Source organism: Platalea leucorodia, assembly GCF_965183815.1.
Source record: "Platalea leucorodia genome assembly, chromosome: 6".
Classification (NCBI taxonomy): Eukaryota; Metazoa; Chordata; class Aves; order Pelecaniformes; family Threskiornithidae; genus Platalea; species Platalea leucorodia.
The window spans coordinates 55927813-55951327 of NC_138828.1; the positions used below are offsets into that span (position 1 = coordinate 55927813).

The 23515-nt window shown below is 35.7% G+C and overlaps 1 protein-coding gene across 7 annotated transcripts in view; it reads left to right on the top strand.

Moving 5' to 3' along the window:
- CLOCK (clock circadian regulator) overlaps positions 1-23515 on the top strand; it is a 64883-nt gene that overhangs the window by 28809 nt on the left and 12559 nt on the right. For 6 of the 7 annotated variants that reach the window (XM_082314841.1, XM_082314839.1, XM_082314844.1 and 3 more), the window contains 13 exons: positions 256-370; positions 3453-3543; positions 5280-5339; positions 5752-5900; positions 10225-10316; positions 11799-11888; positions 13366-13486; positions 14613-14726; positions 17255-17373; positions 21206-21288; positions 21506-21612; positions 22256-22403; positions 22626-22701. In XM_082314841.1, coding sequence (XP_082170967.1) covers positions 3497-3543; positions 5280-5339; positions 5752-5900; positions 10225-10316; positions 11799-11888; positions 13366-13486; positions 14613-14726; positions 17255-17373; positions 21206-21288; positions 21506-21612; positions 22256-22403; positions 22626-22701 — 1206 coding nt within the window. In that variant the 5' untranslated portion in view covers positions 256-370; positions 3453-3496. The remainder of the gene's footprint in view (positions 1-255; positions 371-3452; positions 3544-5279; positions 5340-5751; positions 5901-10224; positions 10317-11798; positions 11889-13365; positions 13487-14612; positions 14727-17254; positions 17374-21205; positions 21289-21505; positions 21613-22255; positions 22404-22625; positions 22702-23515) is intronic. The other variant, XM_082314845.1, reaches the window with a different exon arrangement.

Here is a 23515-nt window from a genome sequence, read left to right on the forward strand (position 1 = left end):
ATTGAAGATAGGCATAAAGTGATAGCTTAAAGCAGAGGTGAAATTGTGTCAGAATATCCTTCTTATCAAGGAGAAGAGCTTTAAAGCGAGGTGAATTCAGATAGAGAAATACTTGGGATATTTCTAATAAGCAGCATATTGTCTCTATAATTACTCTCGTTGGAATGATTACTTCTCTTTTATTAAAGAAAAACAAATAACTGATTATTTTAAAATGCATTTGTTGTAAAACTCTCCTTTTTTATTTTTTTACAGTTCAGAATTTAATGGTTTTCTGCAGAAGAGGATACATCTAACTCCACATTGCTCTTCAAAGGAACCACGTTTCGTCCCTAAACCTCATACTTTAACAAGTCCCAAAGTGTAAAAGGTAAAATTGTATTCTTATAATGAATAAGGTTCCTATGGCTTTCAATTATCAATGCTGGAGGCTGAGTAGCAGTGTTAAGTAGTGTCTTTTCTTCTCCAGAACACAACTGAATTCGAATCTTAGAAATATACATAGTCCTTGATTTCTGTAGTGTTTGCTTTAAACTTGACTGGTTTCACTGGAATTCTCTCTGCGGTCTTATCCATTGGTACATATAAGCACTGAGAATGTTCAGCATCTTGCAAATTTGGATGCAAAAACAGAAGGGTCAGAACTTGAAAAGTGAGAAACAAATGCACTACAGGTACATTTCCTGTAGTCTTTAAGTTCTTTTAACTATTTGTCTTGGATGCCAAATCTAAGTTTCCAGTTCTGACATAGGATCTGTATACTGTAACAAGTGAATGATTTTGTTGAATTTTAGAAATTGAGTGCTTTGTTAAAGTGAAAATATTGACTTTTTGTTGTGGTTTAACCCCAGCCAGCAACTAAGCCCCACACAGCTGCTCGCTCACTCCCCCCTGGTGGGAAGGGGGAGAGAATTGGAAGGGTAAAACAGAGAAAACTTGTGGGTTGAGATAAAGACAGTTTAATAAGTAAAGCAAAAGCCGCGCATGCAAGCAGAGCAAAGCAAGGAATTCACTCACTGCTTCCCATCAGCAGGCAGGTGTTCAGCCATCTCCAGGAAAGCAGGGCTCCATCACGTGTAATGGTTACCTGGGAAGACAAACGCCATCACTCCGAATGTCCTCCCCTTCCTTCTTCTTCCCCCAGGTTTATATGCTGAGCATGTCGTCATGTGGCATGATGGAATATCCCTTTGGTCAGCTGGGGTCAGCTGTCCCAGCTGTGTCCCCTCCCAGCTTCTTGTGCACCCCCAGCCTCCTTGCTGGTGGGGTGGGGTGAGGAGCAGAAAAGGCCTTGACTCTGTGTAGGCACTGCTCAGCAATAACGAAAGCATCCCTGTGCTCCCAATGCTGCTTCCAGCACAAATCCAAAACACAGCACCGTGTGAGCTACTGTGAAGAAAATTAACTCTATCCCAGCCCAAACCAGCACACTTTTAAATTCTGATTCTGCATAATGAAGATGTTAATTATGTCACAGGTGACAGTTTTCTGTATTTAGCTGTACATATATTTTTCTTTTGCAGATTAAAGGAACAATGTATCATTTGTCCTACAGAATTTCATATTACTCTTAATCCCTATAATGTTAGGTACCAAATTCATTTACAAATTAACACAGGGCTAAAAGTGTAATTAGTGCATACCTGTATTAGTGCATACTATGTAGGTAAATGCTTACAAGTTTCTAATTGGTGTCTTGATTTTAAACTTAATTCCATGCCAGTGATGGTAGTTTGCTTTTACTGCTGAGCAAGCTGTCTGTTGTTGCGTGCTTTTGACAAAAATTTGAACAAACACTTCTTCATAATTTACTTTCCTCGTGCCATTTCTGGCTGGTTTTCAAATAGTGCGACTCCATTACTTTATAAAACTTGGCCAACTAATTTGGGGAATTTAATTGTCAGTATGGTCAGTGCAATTGTTATTTTGAAGAACTGGAGTGAAGGAATGGTTTGCTTCCAGTGTGTCTTCAGAGCACTAGATTTTGGAGAATAAAGGCAAGACAAAGTTGGGCCTTATTAATTGAAGAAGTGGGTAAGAGGGCTCATGGGGCATTTGGGCAAAACCGCACGCACACCTTGTGATGCACCTTGAAAAAGATTGTGCTGCAGCACAGCTCTCCCATTTACTTTCCTGCTGCACTCAAGTTATGAAACTTTGTGGGCAAAAATACTAGTCTTGTGAAGCAAACCTGCATAGTGTGTGGCTGTTGTAGACTGTCAGGCAGTTTGGTTGAAACATAAACTTTCTTCCTCAGTTTCCCCATATATTAAAAAAAATGGGATAAGATTTTCCTGGAACATTTTACAGACTGTCTGGATCATGGAGTTGCTGCCGTATTTCTTGTGGTATTAACACTGCAAGTTCCACTGGATTTGGCACTCTCAGAAACAAACAAATCCTTCCTTCTCAGAAACTATGAGTCACTAAAGTGACTAAACCCAGCTCCTTTGAAATAAATGCAATGCCTTTTTGCTATTAAGTTTGTAACATAATAAAAATTCCCAAAGATCTGCAAGTTCAGCTCATATAAAACTTCTTGCTGCATGCAGTTGTTCCTTAATCACTGACAATGTTACAATCTTGGTGCTCCATTTGAGCAGCCTCTGACAACTGTCTTTTCTATATGAAAGAAAAAGGTTTAATTGTATTGGTTTATGTTTGACTTTCAGCTTTTCTGTAACCCCTGTAATTTTGTAGGTTTTGGGTACCTAAAAGTAGGTACTTGTTGAATTAAATACTTTATTTTAAATTCCTTCTCTCACTATTAATATTTCATTCACATTCTTTATTCAAAATCATATGTACAGTTGGAAAACCAAAAACTTCCTGCTGAAACTTGGTAATGAATAAATGGCTGCTTTAAGAAATGGCCAGGTTAACTAACTTTCTTACAGTATGGAGATCACATTCTAATAGGTATATTATTCTTATCATTTTACATGTCTATTGTAACAATGTGCTCAAGGAAAAAATATAGTAAGAAATAAATTATAGCAGTGAAATACTATATCCCAAATGCTTTCTGTTTGCACAGTTTCTAAATAGAATGTATTACTACTGAGGAGTGTATTTTACATCTGTTCAACCATCAAAATTATGAGAGTCTTTTAGGTAAAAATTAAAATAAAAATGAAAAGCTATATGTGAATTCAGAGTCAGAAAAAAGGTTTGTATTGGGTTAGTCCAGACTTATTTATCGTGGCATTTAATAAAACTATGTTCTCATTTAATAAAACAAAACTCTCTGTCATGTAAAATGAGATATTAAAGTCCAGGTTATGATGGTAATGGAGACTGCATTAGAGAAGGTAGGAGTGCAGAGCAGAAGGTTGGAAGAGAGGGGAAGATTAAGAGCAGCTTATAGAGCAAATGAAAACTTCAGTATGCTCTAATGAAGAACATGTTTCTTCTTCCAGAGTCACATTTTGATGTTTATTCTTCTCTTATAGGCAAACGTACAAATGTCTACCACAAGACTAAAGTGTAATATGTTATGTTTTTTACCATAAGTACCCATAAAATGAGCTCCATTGCAGACAGGTATGTTAATACATACTGATAGTTTGGGGGGAATTACTGTTCAATGCTATCTTTAATAATCTTTTTCTTATGGTTAATATGTAGAGAATATTAATTTATGCAAAAATAAGAGGAGTAAGTTTTTGGCTATTTTTGACAGAGTTATTTTGGTAGTTGTTAGATGTGTTTTTTGTAGTCAGCGGAAATAGTGTTTTTTATTGCTTGAGATGAATCTTAAAATGTATTACTTGTTTTCAGCCACGGAACAGCATCTGTGCAAGTTGAGCTGATTTTTAATGTTTACTTGAATTTTTTGTATTTAGTACTTCAATATTTAATTAAGGAAAACAAACACATTTAAACGATTAGTGATGCTGCAGATGATAGTAAAGTGACCTGCTAACCTATTTCAAGGGAAAAGTAATAGCTGAGACATGTTTTCTATTTCATTCCTTGAGCTGGACTTTCTTAGCAGCTTAGGTGAACATCTGTCCTTAATATTCTGTGTATTACCATTTTTGAGACTTCAGGAAATGACACTTGCATCAAATTTACAGAAAGTTAAACCCAGTTGAAATAAATAACAATAAAAGCAAAGGGTAAAACTTTTAAAATGCTTGCCTGACTTGTCAGTTCTTGTAGTGAAGTTTTGTGGCGTGTCACTGAAACTTCAGTCCTTTAAATATAAGAACTCCTTTTAAAAGCTTTATGTTTATGTAGTAGTGTAAAAAATGATTACTTGCTAACATCACTGCTTATCATAATGTACAATTGCTTAATGATTTATCCAGTTACAAATCAGAGAGATGAGGTAAGCTTTTTAGAAGGACGGTGACTTGCCTTAAGGGAAGGAAACATTAGGATGAACAAATCAAGGGTGGACACACAGAGGTCAGTGTGGATGGCACTAAATAAACTGAAAGCAGACAGAAGAAGTTAGAAAACTAAAATGTGAAAGTCCGTTATACAGCAGTTTTGGAAAACAGAAGAACAGTTTTGACCCGACTTTTAAAACAAAAGGAAATGAAACAAAGGTGTTGTATGAAGTATAGTGAGGCATCTTCAAAGGAAAACACGTTCTTGTTTTGATATTCTAATACGTCTTTAGTAGTACATGGACAGTTGTCAAGCTGAGGAAAAGTTATGTGATACTTGGTGAGGAAGCAAATATAATGAATAATTACTGTTACTGTTTAACGTTGATATTAATTGTATATTTATAAAATTACATACGTAGATGAAGTACAGCATATTCCTCAGCCCTCTTCCATTATTAATACGTCAGTATTTAAGAAAAATATACTTTCTTGCTACAAATATTTCCAATAATTGGAATAGAAGTGTCAATAAGTAAAAATAAATTATATATGTCCTCACTCATGTTTTCAAAAGGGTGAGGTAATGCAAATAATGAAGAAGAGAGAAAAATAAAATTAAATAGTGTTCAATTAAGTGTTTGCATAGGGTTGTAAGTTCTCATTAGAAAGAGTGTGAAAATCCTTTGAGTTGTGTCAGAAATGTAAGGATTTTTGCTTTCTCTTTAGTAAATGTCCTATAAGGAGAACTTACAACAGACTTGGCTTCAGGTTATTGATGCTGGTCTTTGTGGGACATCATGGTGAAACAGTGCTTCAGTTTCTTGATGTAATGGAGATGATGAATAATGAGCTCTTCCACCCCCCCACCCTTCATTGTGATTGGACTCCACAAGAGAGAAATTTTACACTCCAACATTTATTTCTTTTTGTTTCTTTCAGAAATGATGGAAGCATTTTTGATGGGCTGGTGGAAGAAGATGACAAAGATAAAGCAAAAAGGTAAGTTTTTAAGTTATTTAAAGCTAAGAAATGTCCTATACTTGTACACTTGAACTTACCAGGGTGATTTCTAAACAGTAAAAATGTGATTCTTTTATAAATAACCATATTACTCAACAGCATTTCTTTTACTGTTATTCTTTGGTTATGTTGTGTATTTATAACTGTGGTTCAATGATTTGTATTTTTGTAAAAGGGTGCTTTATTCCAAAGGCTTAGCTGCACCCCTCCGTGAGCAGAAAGAAGCCACTCTTCAAAAATGGTGTCTGAGATATGGAGTAGGTGTTTTGTGGCAGTTCTCACAGCAGAAATTCTTAAGGGGCTGTTTGCATCAGGAACCTGGCAGTAGTATGCAGCTTATTATAAGCAAGTTTCATACTTGTTATAAAACACTTTCTGTTTTGTTTTTCAGGGTGTCTAGAAACAAGTCTGAAAAGAAACGTCGAGATCAGTTTAATGTCCTTATCAAAGAGCTGGGTTCCATGCTTCCAGGTAATGCTCGGAAGATGGATAAATCCACTGTACTGCAGAAGAGCATTGACTTTTTACGGAAGCACAAAGGTAATTATTTGTAACAATAAAAAAAAAAAATCTGTAAATTCTTAATTTTTTTTTTTACGATGTTCACTTAGTACATAAAACATTAACAATTTTGCAGGTCCTTTAAGGAAATTGTCAAAAAAAAGTAAAGAGCTCCTGAAGAAAGGTATTCTTAAGATCATAATTTAGGTAGCAGAGATATAACTATGTTTTTGCTAATATTTTGCAAAAGCCAGTACGAATTTTTTTTGTCCCATAGTTGTCAAAGAAGTCTGTTTCATAAAGACAAGTATTTATTTTTGAAATAACTTCGAAGTTTTTTGTTCTGGACATATGGAGACCTTTAGAATATAGTTGCTTCATAAGGTGCAAGTTGTTAAAGTTTTGCTTCACAGGAAAACTGCTGATCCATTTCAGTGAAAGTACTTGCTGGAAGTACTTGCTGGACGTACTTATTTTGATATTTAGATAAGACTGGTTTGAACAGTTGGTTTGTCTCTCCAAGTTCCACATAAAGGAAGATAAATCACTGAAAAAGCTATTCCAAGGGAACTTAATGCTCCCTCTCTTCATGTCAGGTATCTGCACAACTGGCTACTTTAACAAAGATGATAAGGCAATAGGGCATTATGGTTTCCGCAAGTGTTATCGGGTAGGTTGTTTGATGAGAGAGGGTGGCATGCAGTGGCCATACAGACCAGGAGCATGGGCATTTTTTTATTTCATTTTAGCTGGAAAAAAAAAAAAAAACAAACAACAGAAAATCTATAAATACTTTCAGCGGAACTTTCTAATTTTCAAGACATACCCACTGATGTATAAGCCAATGAGTGTATGTTTGTTGTTTTGTAAACCGTCATATGAAATGTCAAAACAATCGATGTCTTTGAACATCCTTGCTATGTTTTGTTTCTCTGGTTGTTAGCATCAGCTGATGGTGGGATATACCCAGATATGTTGTACTGAAGTTCATTACAGATCCTTATTTCTGTCATGAAAAAATTCTTCCACCAAGCGTACACTTATTTATGGCTGTTTGATATTTATGTATATAAAAAATCCCTGTTCCTGCTCCTACACTTTTTCTTAATATGGCACCTTGTGGTTCACACTGCCAAAAACAAGATTAAAAATTGAAGAAAATGAACTCTTTCACTAGTTAACCCATTTCCCTGAGTAATTTCTGAGCATGCATACTAACTAGAAAGCAGTAGAGACAAAAGAAGCAGCTATAAGGTTATAAAATAAAATAAGTAAAGCTATTAAGTGGATGGATAGGTATGTATTTATCAACAGTATGTGTGTCAATTTAAGGTACCTTAAGGTATGATAAATATTTTTCCATGCTCTAGCATGTCTCTTCCATTAGTGTTACGGTTCAAATAGCACCAGGTGTGTACTGAATAGTGCCATTAAAGGGTAAACATAACAATTAAAATAGAAAGTGAGGGGGGAGTAATTTGTGTGAGAATTCATAGGTTTGGGGGTTTTTTTGCCAATTAAATATTGATTATGCTGTTTTAATTCTCTGAGACACGTTTGCCTCATAACAAAAAGAAAAGCAGTATGAAGGCTCCTTTTCTGTAAAAGTCAGTTCTGTAGGGTCTAAGGCCTTTGTGAACATTGGTTCTGTTTCCAAATCACTTTATCTTGTATTGATGATTCCTATCATAAAATACAGAGTGTAGAATGAACACGTGTGTCAGCCAGCCAGCAGCACCAGTCATACTTTTTTCTTCAAAGTGCTTTCTGAGATTATTTTTTTAAATTATTATTAATTTTTATTTTTTAAGGATAAAGGGGAAAAAAGCAGCTCTGGAGACGGATGCCTTTTAGGGCATTGCGTTTTTGTCCTTCACTTGGTGGGACAGAGTGCAGCTTTGTGTGACTGCAGATATCATATTAAGGTCTCTAAAGCTCTGGCTGCCAGTGCTTACTATCATTGCTATGCACTGGTTTACATTAAAATGTTTTGGACAAAATGTTGGCAAAGGTCAGAAGCATATTTTGCCTCCTGAGGTGCTTGGATCTGTTAGAATAAAGCAGAGTGACCCTAGCAATAAATAAATTGTTCAGCACTGATTACCTGCTTTATTGTTGAAAATCTTACTGTGTTCAGCCACCAGGTTTTCATTAACCATGTTGCTTCTGGTTCTTTCTGGACCATTTCCACATTGGCCAGGCTTGGTGCTCTGGTGGCAGATCCAGATGAGCTATCTGAGCTGGTTATTGACCAGTGTGGATTCTGCTTCTCTTTGGGAAAAAACAGCAGGCTAAACACACTGAAATTATGTTACTGAGAGCTTCTCCGTGGCTAATACTGCCTATCATCTTCCTTTGAATTTGTAAATGAGAAATTTTTGAAAATTCTGAAATACTGAAGAATTTTGCTGCTTACTATTCCAACTAGTAGACTGATATTCATACAACCCACAGATAAATACTACAGATCTTGCCCAGCTGGCAATTTCTTTTGAGGATACTCAGTGCTGACGCAGAGTTGCGTCAGATCCAGGATTTAAAGACTGGAGTATTAGTGTGCAAGTTTGGTTATGCTCCTCTGTCTGCTGTCTACCTCAGGAACATGACCTCAGTGCCATTTATCTTTGAATGCAACCTTTTGCCAGAATTTTTAGGTATTTCTCTGAAGTTACTAAGTGAAACAATTTCTTTCCATGTTACTTTGGCTCTGTTTTCCAATATCATACTTGTTCTAATTACGGCAAATGTAAAAGAACACTTGTACTTGTGGTAAGATAATTCAGAATGGTTTGTTAAAGGCAGGAGCTTCAGCTTTTATTTAGTATAAATCCTTTCTACTGCACAAGCCAGACTGACTTTTTTTTTTTTTTAATTCTAAAGTAGGATGGTTGTATAGACCAGAATGAGCCAATGAATCAGAGTTTTCCAGTTCTAAAGTGGAGATTATCTGTGTCCTGTGGACTGAATGCATTAAGTTCCTTGAATTTTGCCTCTACTTTGGTGGCAGAGCTTTTCATTTCCGTGTCCTTTGACCTGCCCCTCAGCGTTCAGTATATTTGTTCTGCCTGAAAAGTTAGATTTGGGGTTAGACTTAGGTTATCCTTATTCTCCAGCCCGCTCTTACTTATCCACTTGTAATACCATTTCAAAACAGATAGTCAAAGCCTGATCAATTTATGTCTTTTGTGAGATCTGATCACTGGAAATTCTGGTCCGTCTTATTTGTTGATGTTTTTTCCCCTCTCCTTGCAGCTCTCCACTTCTTGCCAGTTTCTTGCATGACGTTGCTGTTGTTTACTGTTCTTTCAGTTAAGTCTAACGCTCTTTCGTAAAGTTTTCCCCCTTCAGTCTGGGAACCAAAATTCTGAACCGTTCCAGCCTTTGCATATTTAACTCAATTCCAGGTTTTCAGCGCTCTCTGAGCCATCTGAACTAACAAACTAGCTTACGGCCTTTGTACAGACTTGTCCTTTAGAAATCAAAAGCCTTAAAGACATGGTTTGGTTCTTTCAATTTGTCTAAATATTTGATTCACGATTACTTGTTCAAGGTTGTTCTTACAACCAGTACTTCTGCAATGCCCTTGTTACTCATCAAAACTGAAGTACTACATGGTCTTGCTTCTTGTTGTTTCAGTTAGCAGTTGATAAGGAAGCATCGGCTTTCAGAACCTGGGGTCTGGTTTAGCTTAGCAGATGTTGTTTCTCTCATCTATGTATGGGAAGTTAATCTATATATTCCTCTTAAATCCTACAGGAATCTCTGTTCAAAATTCATCTCTGTGTACAAATCAGTAATTCTGCAACGGAGTCTGTCATACAGCTCTTAACAGTCTTTGTCGAAAACCTACTCTTTTTTTAATGTAACCTTATTTCTTTACAGAAAAGAGTGGGAAGAAGAGAAAGGACAGTGACAATTTTTAGTGCAAAGGTTAGAAGGACCAGGATTGGCCAAGACACTTGAGGATTAGGCATTTTAATGACCTAAACTGATCAGGAATTTTGGCTTTCTAAATCTCTGAAAACAACACTCTCAGTAAAACATTTTATTATAGTCTTAGAGGAAAAAGTATTTTTCCGTTGTCAAAATCCATTACTTACTGTCATTAACTTCAGCATTACCTTCAAGTCTGGCAGGACTGTAGCACAAACTGGTGGAAGGAAAGAGAAGACAAATAAGATTATGACATAGGGGAGAAGACATTTGATTTTCTTTTTGAGGAGCAACATTTCTATGTAATGAATGAACAACAGAGGAGACTGGAGAACCTTCTGCTATTTCCTACTGTGTATATGTAGCTCAATAGGAAAATAATGGCTTTTGGAAGTGTGAATCCTTATATTGTATATATGTTTGATTGTAGAAATTACTGCACAATCAGATGCCAGTGAGATTCGACAGGACTGGAAACCGACATTCCTTAGTAATGAAGAGTTCACACAGTTAATGTTAGAGGTATATTATTTCTGTTTTTCTGGGAGTAGAATATTTCCTCACTGGGAGTCATTCCATGATGAAATTTTTCAGTTTGATGGCATAACTTTTTATTTTAATATTTTAATTGTACCTGTACATTTTCATGAAGATCAAGTGTCAAAATTCCTATGTATGCAGTGTAATGCAAAACAGTTTTTCTTTTAACTGCATTTTCAATTACATAAAACATTATAACAGAGCAAGTCCACAAATGAACATATTTACTGTCAAAGTAAAGTGGATATTTTAAATTATCAACATAAGGAAGTTGCTAGTTAAATAAAGAATTGTTATGCATAACTTAAAAATCTTAATTACAAAAAAAGCTCAACACATCCATCTAACCTGTGAGCAATAAAGTGTTTAATTTCTTTGCTTGTTACGCTTTCCAAAAATGGTGTGTGAGCATTACTTTGCTAAAGAAGATTACATGAATAGTTGGATTACTACTAGAAATAAACTTTCAGTATAAGCTATCATTTCCTTGGAAATGAGGATAAGTCTTTTGTGCCTCGTTAGTGAAACAATTTTTAATAAGAGGTAAATGAAAAATATTAAAGTAAATGAGCAAGTGCTTTTTATTTTCATTCCATAGTTAAACCTTTTCTTTGAGGCACAGATTTAAAAAGTAAAAAGTTCTGATTTTCTGTACTTAAAAAATTGTCAAAAAATCCTCTGTGCTGAATTTGCATATTTTTTCCAACAAGTTAGTGAAGTAGTTGCTTCTGTTTTTCAAGGGTTTTTTGTAGCAGTTTTTGGTGTTTCTCAAGTCCTCTAACAGAATATGTGTCCACAACTAGTGACTGTAAAGCTTGAATAATATGATACGAGATATTTTTTCAAAGCTGTGAGCTTTAAAATTTCCTATTTAGAAATACAATTCTGTTGTGATTTTGTGTTTGGTAGCGTTCAACTAAAATATAGTTGTGTTATGTTCAGTGGAAATAAGTTTGAGTTAAGTAGAAGATAAGGCAGTCAGAACTGTATCTCACAGTTTTGAAGTCTCAATAAAATCTTGCTACAAGTTTCTTTTATTGAGATTGGGAATATTGAGATTTTAAATACCAAAATTCATTGACTTCACTGCCTCTTTTACTTGTTCTCTTAGTTTTTCCACCTCTTCTTACTTTTGTCTCTAGCTCATTTTTCTGAGTTTTCTGATGTTTAAAATGATGATGGAATTAAAAATAACGGGCAGGCAGTATGGGAGATGGGGGAAACAGTGGCTAGCTGCATATGGACTTGCTTCTGAAACCACAGATTATTTAAGAACTGAACTGGATGGGAATTGTAATGCTCGTAGTGTAAAAGCAAGGCTAAGATGTTTTAGTAGTGCATTCTCATTTTTTATAATAAACTAAAATAAAATTGGACTAAATTATTTTCCATGTTGAATATAGCTTAACATTTTTAATATGCTCTGTTTCTTTTTATTTAACTGCCCATTATGTTTAATTTCAGGCTCTTGATGGTTTTTTTTTAGCAATTATGACAGATGGAAATATAATATATGTGTCTGAAAGTATAACTCCCTTACTTGAACATTTGCCAGTAAGTACAAATTGCTTTGAGTAACATATCAGTTTGTCTATGGATGGTGCTCTGCTATGAGTACTAATTAATCGTTAGCCTTTTTGGCATTATAGAACAGATGTATGCTTTGTTCTAACGCTTCTGCTTTTTGTTCAGCACAACTCCTTCCTACTGGTCTCTCTCCTATATTAAACGTTTCCTTTGGAAATACAGAATGCAGTTGGCACTCTGTTAGGCAGAATTATGAAGTGTCAGGCTAGCATCAGTTTCTCTTCAACATAACTGAAGTAACACAGTTGACTGCAGGAGACCCTCTAGAGTTCACACCTATCACAGCCTCTATGTGACTCAGAAGAGTATTTCTAAAGAGCTATATCCTTGAAATTTTTTTAAACTAGTTTTTTACTCCTTTCTTGCCAAAGAACTCTTATAAGAAACATATTCCTGCTGGTTCTGCTTTTTAAGCTAGGGATATACTTTGGGTTTTATCACATTCACTCATCTTTAATCTTGGTGGTAAATTTAACATTCTAGTTTTTAAAGTCACCTTTGAATAACGTTATTCTGAAATGAAGCAAATTAGTACTCAAAAGTGCAAACGATTGATGAGTGAAACAATGAGTTCTTTTCTAGAAGAGAAGGCCAAGTTATTGTTAAAGGCTAGCTGTCTTACTGTGCTAAGAGTATTTTGTAAAACTTGGAATGGCATATTTAAGAAATGATTCTGCAAAACAGAAATTCCCCTAAAGTATGCATGATATCAGCCTGAGAATTTTGAAAAATGTACAGGTAATTGTGATTTTTTTTTTTTTTTTAAGTAAAATTTACCAAGTTCTCAGAGGCACATTTGTTCTTTGCTTCTAGATGTGATTTATATATTCTAAACATACATTCTATGATCCCTGTTTTCTGAATACTTAATCAAATGCATTTATGCATATAATCAGTTGTTCAGTTGTTCAATTTTGTTGCATTAATCTCTGTTGTTCCCAGTTTAGTGTACGTAGTTGTGGAACTGATTATGAAAGGTAATCATAAAATCAATTGCAATTGGATATAATTGTTGGCAACATAATAACCTTTATAATGTAGGGAGGGGCTGTCTTTTGTTCCAAGATATCATTTCAATGTATTGGATGCCACCAACAGGTTACAGTGCCCTAGAATAACACCCTGTAATTTCTAACTAAAATGCTCCTTTACTTGGAATTGTTGCATCCCAGGGAGGTTAGTACAAGCGCCATTGTACTTTAATGTGTATGTATATCTGCTGCGTGCATGGTGTTTTTCATTAAATGGCTCGCAGTGTCAAAATTAAGATAGATCAAAGTGAGATTTTTTTTCTTGCAAAATATTCATGTGTATTCCAGCAGGTGGCTTTGTTGAGTCAGTAATGTTCTTCTGAACTGTGGACTTGTTTTGCATTAAAATAGTAGGCTTTGTGACATTGTACGTCTTGCATGAGTTTAATGCTTATTAAATCTTTTTCTTTCAGTCTGATCTTGTGGATCAGAGTGTATTTAATTTTATCCCAGAGGGGGAACATTCAGAAATTTATAAAATATTGTCTTCTCATCTGCTGGAGAGTGATTCATTGACCCCAGAATACTTAAAATGTAAGTAGTTATTGTGGGTTAACCCCGGTAGGCAGCTCAGCCCCACACAGCTACTCACTCACTCCTCACAGTGGGATGGGGAAAGAATCAGAAGGGTGAAAGTGAGAAAACTCATGGGTTGAGATAAAGACAGTCTGATAGGTAAAGCAAAATCTGCGTGCACAAGCAAAGCAAAATAAGGATTTACTTCGCTACTTCCTATCAGTAGGCAGGTGTTCAGCCATTTCCAGGAAAGCAGGGCTCCATCACGTGTAATGGTTACTTGGGAAGACAAACACCATAAGCACAAATGTCTCCCCCTTCCTCCTTCTTTCCCCAGCTTTTATTGCTGAGCACAATGTCATACGGTATGGGATATCCCTTAGGCCAGCTGTCCCAGCTGTGTCCCCTCTCAGCTTCTTGTGCACCCCCAGCCTCCTCGCTGGAGAAGCAGAAAAGGCCTTGGCTCTGTAAGCACTGCTCAGCAATAGCTAAAACATCCCTGTGCTATCAATGCTGTTTTAGTCACAAATCCAAAACACAGCACCGTGTGAGCTGCTATGAAGAAAATTAACTCTATCTCAGTCGAAACCAGTACGGTAGTTGTGTTAAAAATAATCTGCTTTGTATCATATGTGATCAGTTCTTTTCTTCCAGTGTTATTTAAGCAGAAACATACGGGTGAGCCCTGAAGAACAGAAGCACTTTTTAGTGGTTTTTTTTTCCCCTGGAAGAGAAAAATTTCCAGTGTTGCATTGCATTTCACTCTGTGACTTTCCCATGTATTAGAAATGTTCGTCTTGTTTATATAGCTTCTATTTAGACACTTGTAGCAGGTGGCAAGAATAAAAACATAGCAGCCTAATGTGTCTTGGAACTGCATGCTTTTTTAAAATAGCTCTAGCTTTCAGGGGTTTTCTATGCCATTAGCATTCAGGCCCTTCATGCAAAAATTCTAAAGGAGTTCTCCTTTTCTTTAAGTTAGATAATATTACACTGCTTAAAAGCAGAGGCTGTAGCCATTTGTAATCACGACACTTGCAGTGTCTCAATAAGTATGCAGCTTAATTATTCCTGCTTTCTATTTCATGTTGCCTGTGCGCTTCATCAAGCATGTAGCCTATTAATTTGTTTATTCTTTTCTCAGCAAAAAATCAACTAGAATTCTGTTGCCATATGCTGCGAGGAACAATAGATCCAAAAGAGCAACCTACATATGAATATGTGAAATTTATAGGAAATTTCAAGTGTTTGAATAACGGTAAGTAATTTCAGTGATCTAAGAGTGGAATACTTAGGCAGCTTCACAGCTAAACAGGCTTGGGACCATTGTGCAAAACTTAATGATGAACTAAAATCAGTCTTTCAAAAGAAGAGCTTGAAGCACAGTTATATCACTTCTATATTGTTTTAATGAAAAAGAAGAAAAACTGCCTATCGCGTATTACAAGGCTGTGCATTTGAATGCAAAATGTAGTAATTATGCTTAATGCTTTCAGTTAAAGAAAACGTGTAAAACATTTTTTAAAAGCATGTAAGAGAAACTTAAGCAAACACTTCAAAATAAAGAGCCTGAATTTACTTCAGCATAATCCGAACTTAAGCAGGTGACTAAGTAACTTGAAGATCAGTGGTACTGAGTACCTGCAGCTCTCATTATGCAGTGAGCTGGGAAGTAAAATGTAGGTTTTCTCCTCCCCCATTTCAATTCTGTGTTTTCACTCACAGGAGTTACCACTCAGATGAGTGGATGGCCCAGTAAAGTTTTCCGCACTGAGTTCCATCTTCCTTCCATTGAAGTTATTTTTATTAGTTATGTACTAATATTATTCCTCTGTAATACATCTCTCATCTGTTTGGCCAGCCTGTGCTGACAGTTTACTTGAGAGGCATGTTTATTTGGTCAGCTGGAGAAATGGGTTGTGCAGTGTGGTCAGTAGTAGGTCTTCATCAAGATCACCCCAAAAAACGTTATCAAAAACAGTATCTTGTAAATAAACCTATGTTTTTTTAATGTGATACCAGTATTTTTCATGAAATGGGGAGAGGTTGAGTCTTAGTGCCAAATGCATGTATGTAATATTACAGGAAAGACAAGAAACAGGCCTGAAAAGGCCAAATACAGTGCTAGTCTTGGAAAGAGGAGTTGGGAAACTGCAGACCTATTGGTTGCAATTCAATATTGGGAAATATTCCAGAACAAATAATTAAACTATATGTGAGCTTCGGGAAGCTAGCAAGGAATTGAGTAGCAACCGTTGTGGATTTTTCAGACAGAAATAGCATCAAATCAATTCAGTTTCCTCTACCAAAGAGTAACACACTCTGTGGATAAAAGGACAAAGTGCAAATAAATGGTGGGACTTTTTTCCTATGCTTCTGGCAGTTACCACATTCTGTTCTCACAAACATGTAAGGGAAGCACATGTTAATTGAAATTGCTGGAGAGTAGCTGCAGAAACTGGTTGGAAAGGTTACCAGTGTTCGCCATCAAAATGGAATTTTAATGGACTACTTCTGGATTTGATCAGTATTTTCATTAATGTTATGAATAATGGAACATAGTTTGCAGTCATGAAATGATGCAAGAACACTAAAACCAAGATAAGAATTCAGCCTCAAATTCAGAAAAAAAAATATTTTAGGGAAAAAAACCCAGGCAAATTGACTAAGAACCAGTGCAAGTTACTACATTTAGGAATAACAAACTGTATGAACAGGGGAAAAGGTTACAGTCAGCTGGATAGCAGTCCTTTAGAAAAAGGAGTTACTGTGAAATGTAAACTGAACACAACCAAATCACCATGGCCAATCACTAAATTGTGAAAATGCAAAAACCTTTCTAAAATATTCTAAACCACATGAAATAATCCCACTGCACTTCTTAGCACCCATGTGTCCTCATCCAGTTTTTGACACTATTTGTTGGGAGTAAGTAAAGCAGTTGAAGAGAGTTCAGAGTAGAGCAATGAAAGCAATCAGAAATTTAAAAATCTAACTTACAAGGCAAGATAAACTTTGAAGAACAAAGGAGAAGGGATAAGATAAAGAGGAAGTTACCTGTTTTCTCTCTGATGGAAAGAGCAAGGAGCTGTAATCTTAAATTGCATGAAGAAACTTCAGTTCTAATCTAGAGTTGAACTAAAACCAATTAGGCTTGGAAGAGCCTGGCAGTGTTTCGGAGTCACCATCATTAGAGCTTAGTAAAGATAAACTGAATTGATATCTGCTGGAAATGAAAGATAAGGTTAATCCGTTTTGAGGTCTAGTGTGTCCTTTGCTTCTTTATGATTCCATCTCTGTGATTCAGTAAGTGGAATTTGTTTGTTCTCACCTCAATGTCCTGATTCTTCCATGTACATAATTGTTGTGCCAACAAGAAATACTTACCTCAGAGTTCAAAAGAAAAAGTTAACAAAAGCTAATACAAAAGAGAAACTTTAAAGATATTTTTGAAAAAAATGTATTCCACTCATTTTTAGTAGTTACTTAGAAGGATTAGAATTGTTATTAATTTCTTAAAACTGCTTTGTCACAGATAATATCATGTTAACTGTAATTTTAGTTCTTTGAGAAAGTGACTTGATGGTTGTGTTCCCATTACTACTGTACAACTACTATTCATGTGCATGTATGTGTATATATTATATGTAGCATTTTTCTTAATGCATGTTAAGTTATAAGCAAACCACATTAGATAAATATTGGGACATTTATCTTGTGATATTAGTGCCATTTTGCTCCATGCTTATATTGTAATCTGTGTTGACCTCATCTATCTTCCCTCAGTTCCCAACTCAGCACACAACGGTTTTGAAGGAACTATTCAGCGATCGCACCGGCCTTCATATGAAGACAAAGTTTGCTTTGTAGCCACAGTTAGATTAGCGACACCTCAATTTATCAAGGTATGTACAAATGAAATCACTTTTATGTCATTTTTAAATGCACTCTGAACAAGAAAACTTCAGAGAGAATGCACACAACATTTCAAATACTATTCATGAAAACCATAAGGCATTTTATTATATGAAACTGAAAGTGTCTGTGTTTCTCACTTCATGTACAAATAGGTTAAATGTTATGCAAAGTATCAAATGAAGTTGCTACGGTAAGTGCCATTTCTAAATAGTCATATAAAATAGTAAAATGCAAGAAATAAATTTAGAAGTCCATAGGAATATAATTTGCCAAGTTTAACTTCAATGCAATGAAAGATAACACTGAGATTCCACTTTCACTGGAAAAATTAATAATTTTAGTTGACACTTGGATGTGAATTTTATGTGGCTGATGATCTTGCTGTAGTTTGACACAGAAGCAAATCTTTTAGGGCTTAATGAAAGCTTGGATTATTTGTCAGCAACTGAGAGTTAGGTTTGAGGTAATAAAGATCTTCCATTTTGTTTCAGTACTGTGTGTTATGCAATAACTCAGTTGTTTCAAGAGAAAGTTTTGCTTGACTGCTAATGCACAGTGAAGATACCTTTACAAGTTTAGAATTGGATGTGTGTGAAATTTATAGACTTTACTAAGTATAAGCCTGTTCCTCACCAAAATGAATCCAAATAAATACTCAGGATACAGTATAGGATAGTCTCTGATTGTGATTCAGATTATATGTTTTCTACAAATATATTAATCAAGGTACAGATAGTCTACTGTCAAACATTTGTTCTTACAATTCAGTTATAAAGAAATGCCATGAAATGTATATGGCACATGGTTAAGCTGCTGTCTGTCATGCAGAACTCTTTGTACATTTTAATATTCTGCATGTAAGTTGAATGCACTAGTGTCTTAAACTGAAGATTGTCGGTGGTATCCTCTGAAGACATAGTCTACGTACTTTGCACTTTCAAAGTATAGTAGGGAGCCTGTGGAGGAGTCATGTAAACTTCTTCAGTTCTGTCAGGCTGAATAGGAATTGGATCTCTCCAGACTGCATGCCAGAGTTTGTTGTTTATTTTTCCTGAAGCCATGGAAATCTTTCATCTGACACTTCTCTTCCCATGTGGGTCTAAATAATGTTCTTCCTGTTATGCCTACAGTTGACAGAGATGTTACGGGTGTGATTTTTGCTTCATGAAATACTTGGGGAAAACAGACCAACCCAGCAGTATTTGCAAATATTTTTATCTTTTGAAGCCTGATAGTTTAGAGTGTACTATAGTAAAACTTTTGTGTTTCCTACTTCTGGAGCAGGACATTTGGAAGCTGAGGAACATCCATTTATGATCTTTCAGGTCTCTCAGTCTCCTGAGGGCAAAAGCCTTACAGATTATGCTCTGGCCAAACTTCCATTCCTCTTTACCTGAACTGCTGAGCCCCTAGTGCCTAAGGAAGCTTTCATGTTACAGAGATTTTAAGATCCTCTCAAGGTTTCCAACTAGTGCTGTTCATCTGAGAAATATCCTTGTGAAGAAGACAAACATTAGGGTGAAGACTTTTAATCTCACAATACTCGTTTATACTCTTGATACCTTCTGTTATTATTGAGGCTAGCATTGACTAGACTCTAGCAAATAAGTGTTACATCAAGAACTTTACCATTCCAGTAACTTTACTAACAGATGTGTGACAGAGCCAGTAATGAGATGTGCATTCTAGTGCTGGATTGCCTTATTTAAGGTAGAACCCGCCTGTTCATCTGCGACTTTTTCACTTTATTTCAGATGGTATATGGTCCTGGTGGTTTTTTTACCTAGAATGTCATTTCTCAAGGATATACAGTGCTTTTGCAGAAAGCCATGGTATTCATGAGAATAATGTCTGAAAGTTCACATTTTTATTTTCTGCATATGACCCCACCACTTTTGTAACAAAATGTGCCACAAATTTTGCTCCCCAGTGAAGAGGTTTGGCTCTACACATTCTTTAAAACATTTGTCTTGCATTTTGGCTGGTAAATGATTGAATCCTACCAAGAAAGCAGGACTAATCCAGCCAAAAGGATTCTACCAGAATACTTTTTGTTACAAATGAAAGTAATTTCTTTTCTAGATGCGTTGTTGACAACTTCAACAAGATGCCTTGTTGAACAAGATAGCTTCTGCCCAGGGGTATTTTACAGTGGAAATCTGTAAATCGTTGATATAAATGCATCGAGTAATCAGATACTAACCTGCTGACAGCTCCTCTCTAACTCCTCTTACTGTGATTTTACTGCCTGCACTTAAGTTATTTTTACTTTTGTTTTGACTTGTGCCAAAATAATTAGATTAAAAGAAACAACAAATCAGAAGTATATCTCAAGGATATACGCTTGCTCTGTCATTTCTTTTACTTTGCTATGAGTGGTGCCTTATTAAATGCTGTAATCTTAGGAAGGTAGATGAGCTTTGGGTTTTTGGGGTAGTTTCAGTTTTGAAGGTTAAGTCGTGCTAACTGGAAGTCACACCAAGAGTCAAAAATTTGTGCCCAGAGTGATTTTGTTCATTACTTGCATCATATAACTCACGTTCTGGTCATTCTCTTGAGATTTTACAATGAAGGTGAGGAAAAAATATCGCCGAGATATGTTAATTTTTTTCTTTCATAGAAAGAAAACTTAGAAGTATCTATTTAAAGAACTGCAAAATATCTGCTTAAACTCTGTGTATTATAACATGAAAGAATGAAAAGGAAGGTGGTCCCTTTGTAGGAACAACAGGTAGTCTTCTACCGTATTTTTCCGCAGGACTATTTTATAGATGTTTGGAGAGCAGCAGCATGCTCATCTGTCCACATCTGTCATGAATATTATGTCAATGCAGCAGCAGCTTCCATACTGTAGTCTTTAGGAAACTGTTGTGGTATCTGATCATCAATAGATTCTACTGTGTTCCTGGGAACGCAAGCTCCTACAAGTGTGACAAATGTGTGCAGGTGTCCAAAAAGAAAGATTTACTGATGTCTAATTTTATTGTAATTCTTTGAGGGGTGTATTTGTATGTATGCGTGTATTCCATCATCCATCTTTCTTCTTGTAAGGCAGTACTAAAGGAGTTTGCAAAAGAACCGACTGGCTTAGGGTACTTAGCTCCATTACTGTCTCAGCATGAGGCATGGTACTTGGTGGGGCATCTTCACCTCTCTGGAAGGGGGCAATAGAAATTGACTGACATGCACGGATTGCACATATGTCTGAGTAGAATACATTTAAAACAATGTACAGAATACCTTGAGGATTTGTTGTAACAGTGGAAATACAATCATTCTCTGACTGTTCATGAGTTCTAAACAGAAGAATAGCATGTTATTTGTAGTACATGTCTGTGCCATCAGGGCAAAGTGATTTAGAGTACTGTGTATTCACCAAAAGGAAAACTCCTATTCCTAAAGTCAGAATAGTATGACCATCTTGCTAATGTTGGTTTTTACCCATTATAAGCATATACTGTAATCAGAGTGTCTGGTGGGAGTGTTTCATCTCTTCTTTTGCTTGTTACAAGTTAAAAGCGTAACTGCAGGAACTATTGATTTCTGCTTGTACTACCGTTTGTAGATACTGAGCTTGAGTTTAATCTCATGCTGGGGTTGTTCCATTTAAATCAACTGAGTGTCAGCCTGGCACAGCTGAGATTAGATTCTACCTCAGTACTATGCATCTAAACAAGCAAAACCAATGAAGCTGTCTAAAAATAACATTATAACTATTGTAGAGTTACCTACTAACTTTAGGTAAGTCTGAATTTCGAAAGAGCTTATGAATTAGAATAGAGCAGTTTTGAGAGAGATTTTTATTTTTTTACTTTTTAGGAAATGTGCACTGTTGAAGAACCCAATGAAGAGTTCACATCTAGACATAGCTTAGAATGGAAGTTCCTATTCTTGGATCACAGGTGCAATTCCTTCTATGTATAGCAGCAATAGTAGCTGAATCACAGTGGTGGCTATAATATTTAGAGTTCACTAATCAGCATTAACTACTCATAGCTTGTGTTGGGTTTAATTTTTTTCAGAGCACATACTGTAAACAAGAAAAGTTATATAATGAAATAATTTTTGGTTGTTTTTTTTGTGTGAAAATAAAATGACATTAATTTTTGTATTAATTAGGGCACCTCCGATAATAGGTTACCTTCCATTTGAAGTTTTGGGAACATCAGGCTATGATTATTATCATGTGGATGATCTAGATAATCTGGCAAAATGTCACGAGCATTGTGAGTATGACTAAGTTGCTACAATGAACGAGTTTGCTTTATAGATGTCGGTTTAAAGTTTGTTAAATTGTACAAATGTTGTAGTGAAATTTTGTGATATATTTGAGTGAAATGTCTTTACTCCCATTCATTTTACGTTATTGCACTGCTGATCTTCATCTTCTTTCTTTTGATACAGAACTACAAAACAGATTTAACTTTGTTTTATAATTTAGAGTTTTCATTGTGGTAAATTGGAGTGCACAGCACTATGACTAATACTTCTCCAGTTCTTCCAATAGCGTTTAAAAGGCTCTGTGATGTTTAATAAACACAAAAATCATTTAAACATGTAATAGAACAAGCTTTCTGTTTAGCTATGGTTTTCTTTACAAAGCTGTATTTAAATTTTTTGCGCACAAATTTTTCACAATATTAAAAAAAAAACAGAAAAATGGATGTTTGAATTCTACAGTTCTCTGAAAAATGCAGTGTAAATCTTTTTTGGAAGAAAGCTACAGTTTTAAACCTTTTCCTAGTCATTGTCATAATACTGGATGTGGACATGGTTTTGGGCCATATGAAGTTAGGAAATAATGTTTGTTATGTAATTGCAATATTTACAGACTGGAAAGACAGTAAACTTTATTCTTCACTTTTATAGTAATGCAATATGGGAAAGGGAAGTCATGTTACTACAGATTCCTTACAAAGGGACAACAATGGATTTGGCTGCAAACACATTACTATATCACGTATCACCAGTGGAATTCCAGGCCAGAGTTTATTGTCTGCACGCACACTGTTGTAAGGTAAGTTTATCTTTCAAAAATCTGTATTAGAGAAATTCTAATGGCATGGGAGCTGTATTGCTGGTATTTTTGGGGGTAGAGAAATCATAGCAGTTTAAAGAATCATTGGAAAACTTCCTGGGATACTTTGGAAGCAAGGTACCTCTGAGGAGTTTGGTTTTCTGAGGTGTGTTTTTTAAATCATCCAAGAATATAGTAGTCATATTTGGTTTGTTCTTCTAGTTATGCAGAAGTTAGAGCAGAAAGACGACGAGAACTTGGTATTGAGGAGTCTCTTCCAGAGATAACAGCAGATAAAGTGAGTGTCTTATATAATTTTATTTTACCTCTTCTTTCTTTCATATCAAAAATGATACATAAGCAAATACACAGCAGCAAGAAGTATTTTGTCCTGTTACAGATAAAGTAATTATTTTGATCTCTAAATAATATGACTATTTAAAATGATCAAAGAAGTCTTGGAAGGGTGTTTGTTTAACTGTATTCTGCCCTGAACACTTACCCTCCTGTTTTCAGGAGTTCATGTGCATGTAGTTATAACATGGCAACATCCATAAGTCCTTATTAAGATCTGATTCCTGCAGAGTTTGATTCATAAATAAACGTTCTCCCTTACTGGAAGCACCCATAATCTGAAAAACCAAGGTCAACACACAAAGATGGCTTGAAGGAATTCACAAGAGGAAAGCAGGAGCTGTTCCATTGTGTGACTCTGTCCTACTTCTTAGAAGTACATACAATTCATTTTGAATTAATGTCCTTGGAAGCTCAGTGAGTCTTAGATAAGCCAGCTGGTGCAGATGCTCTGTTGTATTTTCCCCTGGCAGTTCAGAAATGTTTTCCCTTGGCAGTTCAGCAAATTTCATTTGACAGTGCTCCTTCTAGTGGAAATAACTCATCCTTCCTCAAAAGAATAAGCAGTTCACTTTTACGCAGGTGTTCAGAGTGAATTGAGTTGCTAGAGAAGGAGGGTCAACTCAGCAGTCAGTTTGTGGCCTGTGTCTGCATGCATTTTTGTTTCTAGGTTTATATGGCTTTGGTTTGGTTTCTTTTCCAAGGATAAAAGCCGCAAATGGAAATGGAGCTTACAGATATCAACCAGGCCACTACTT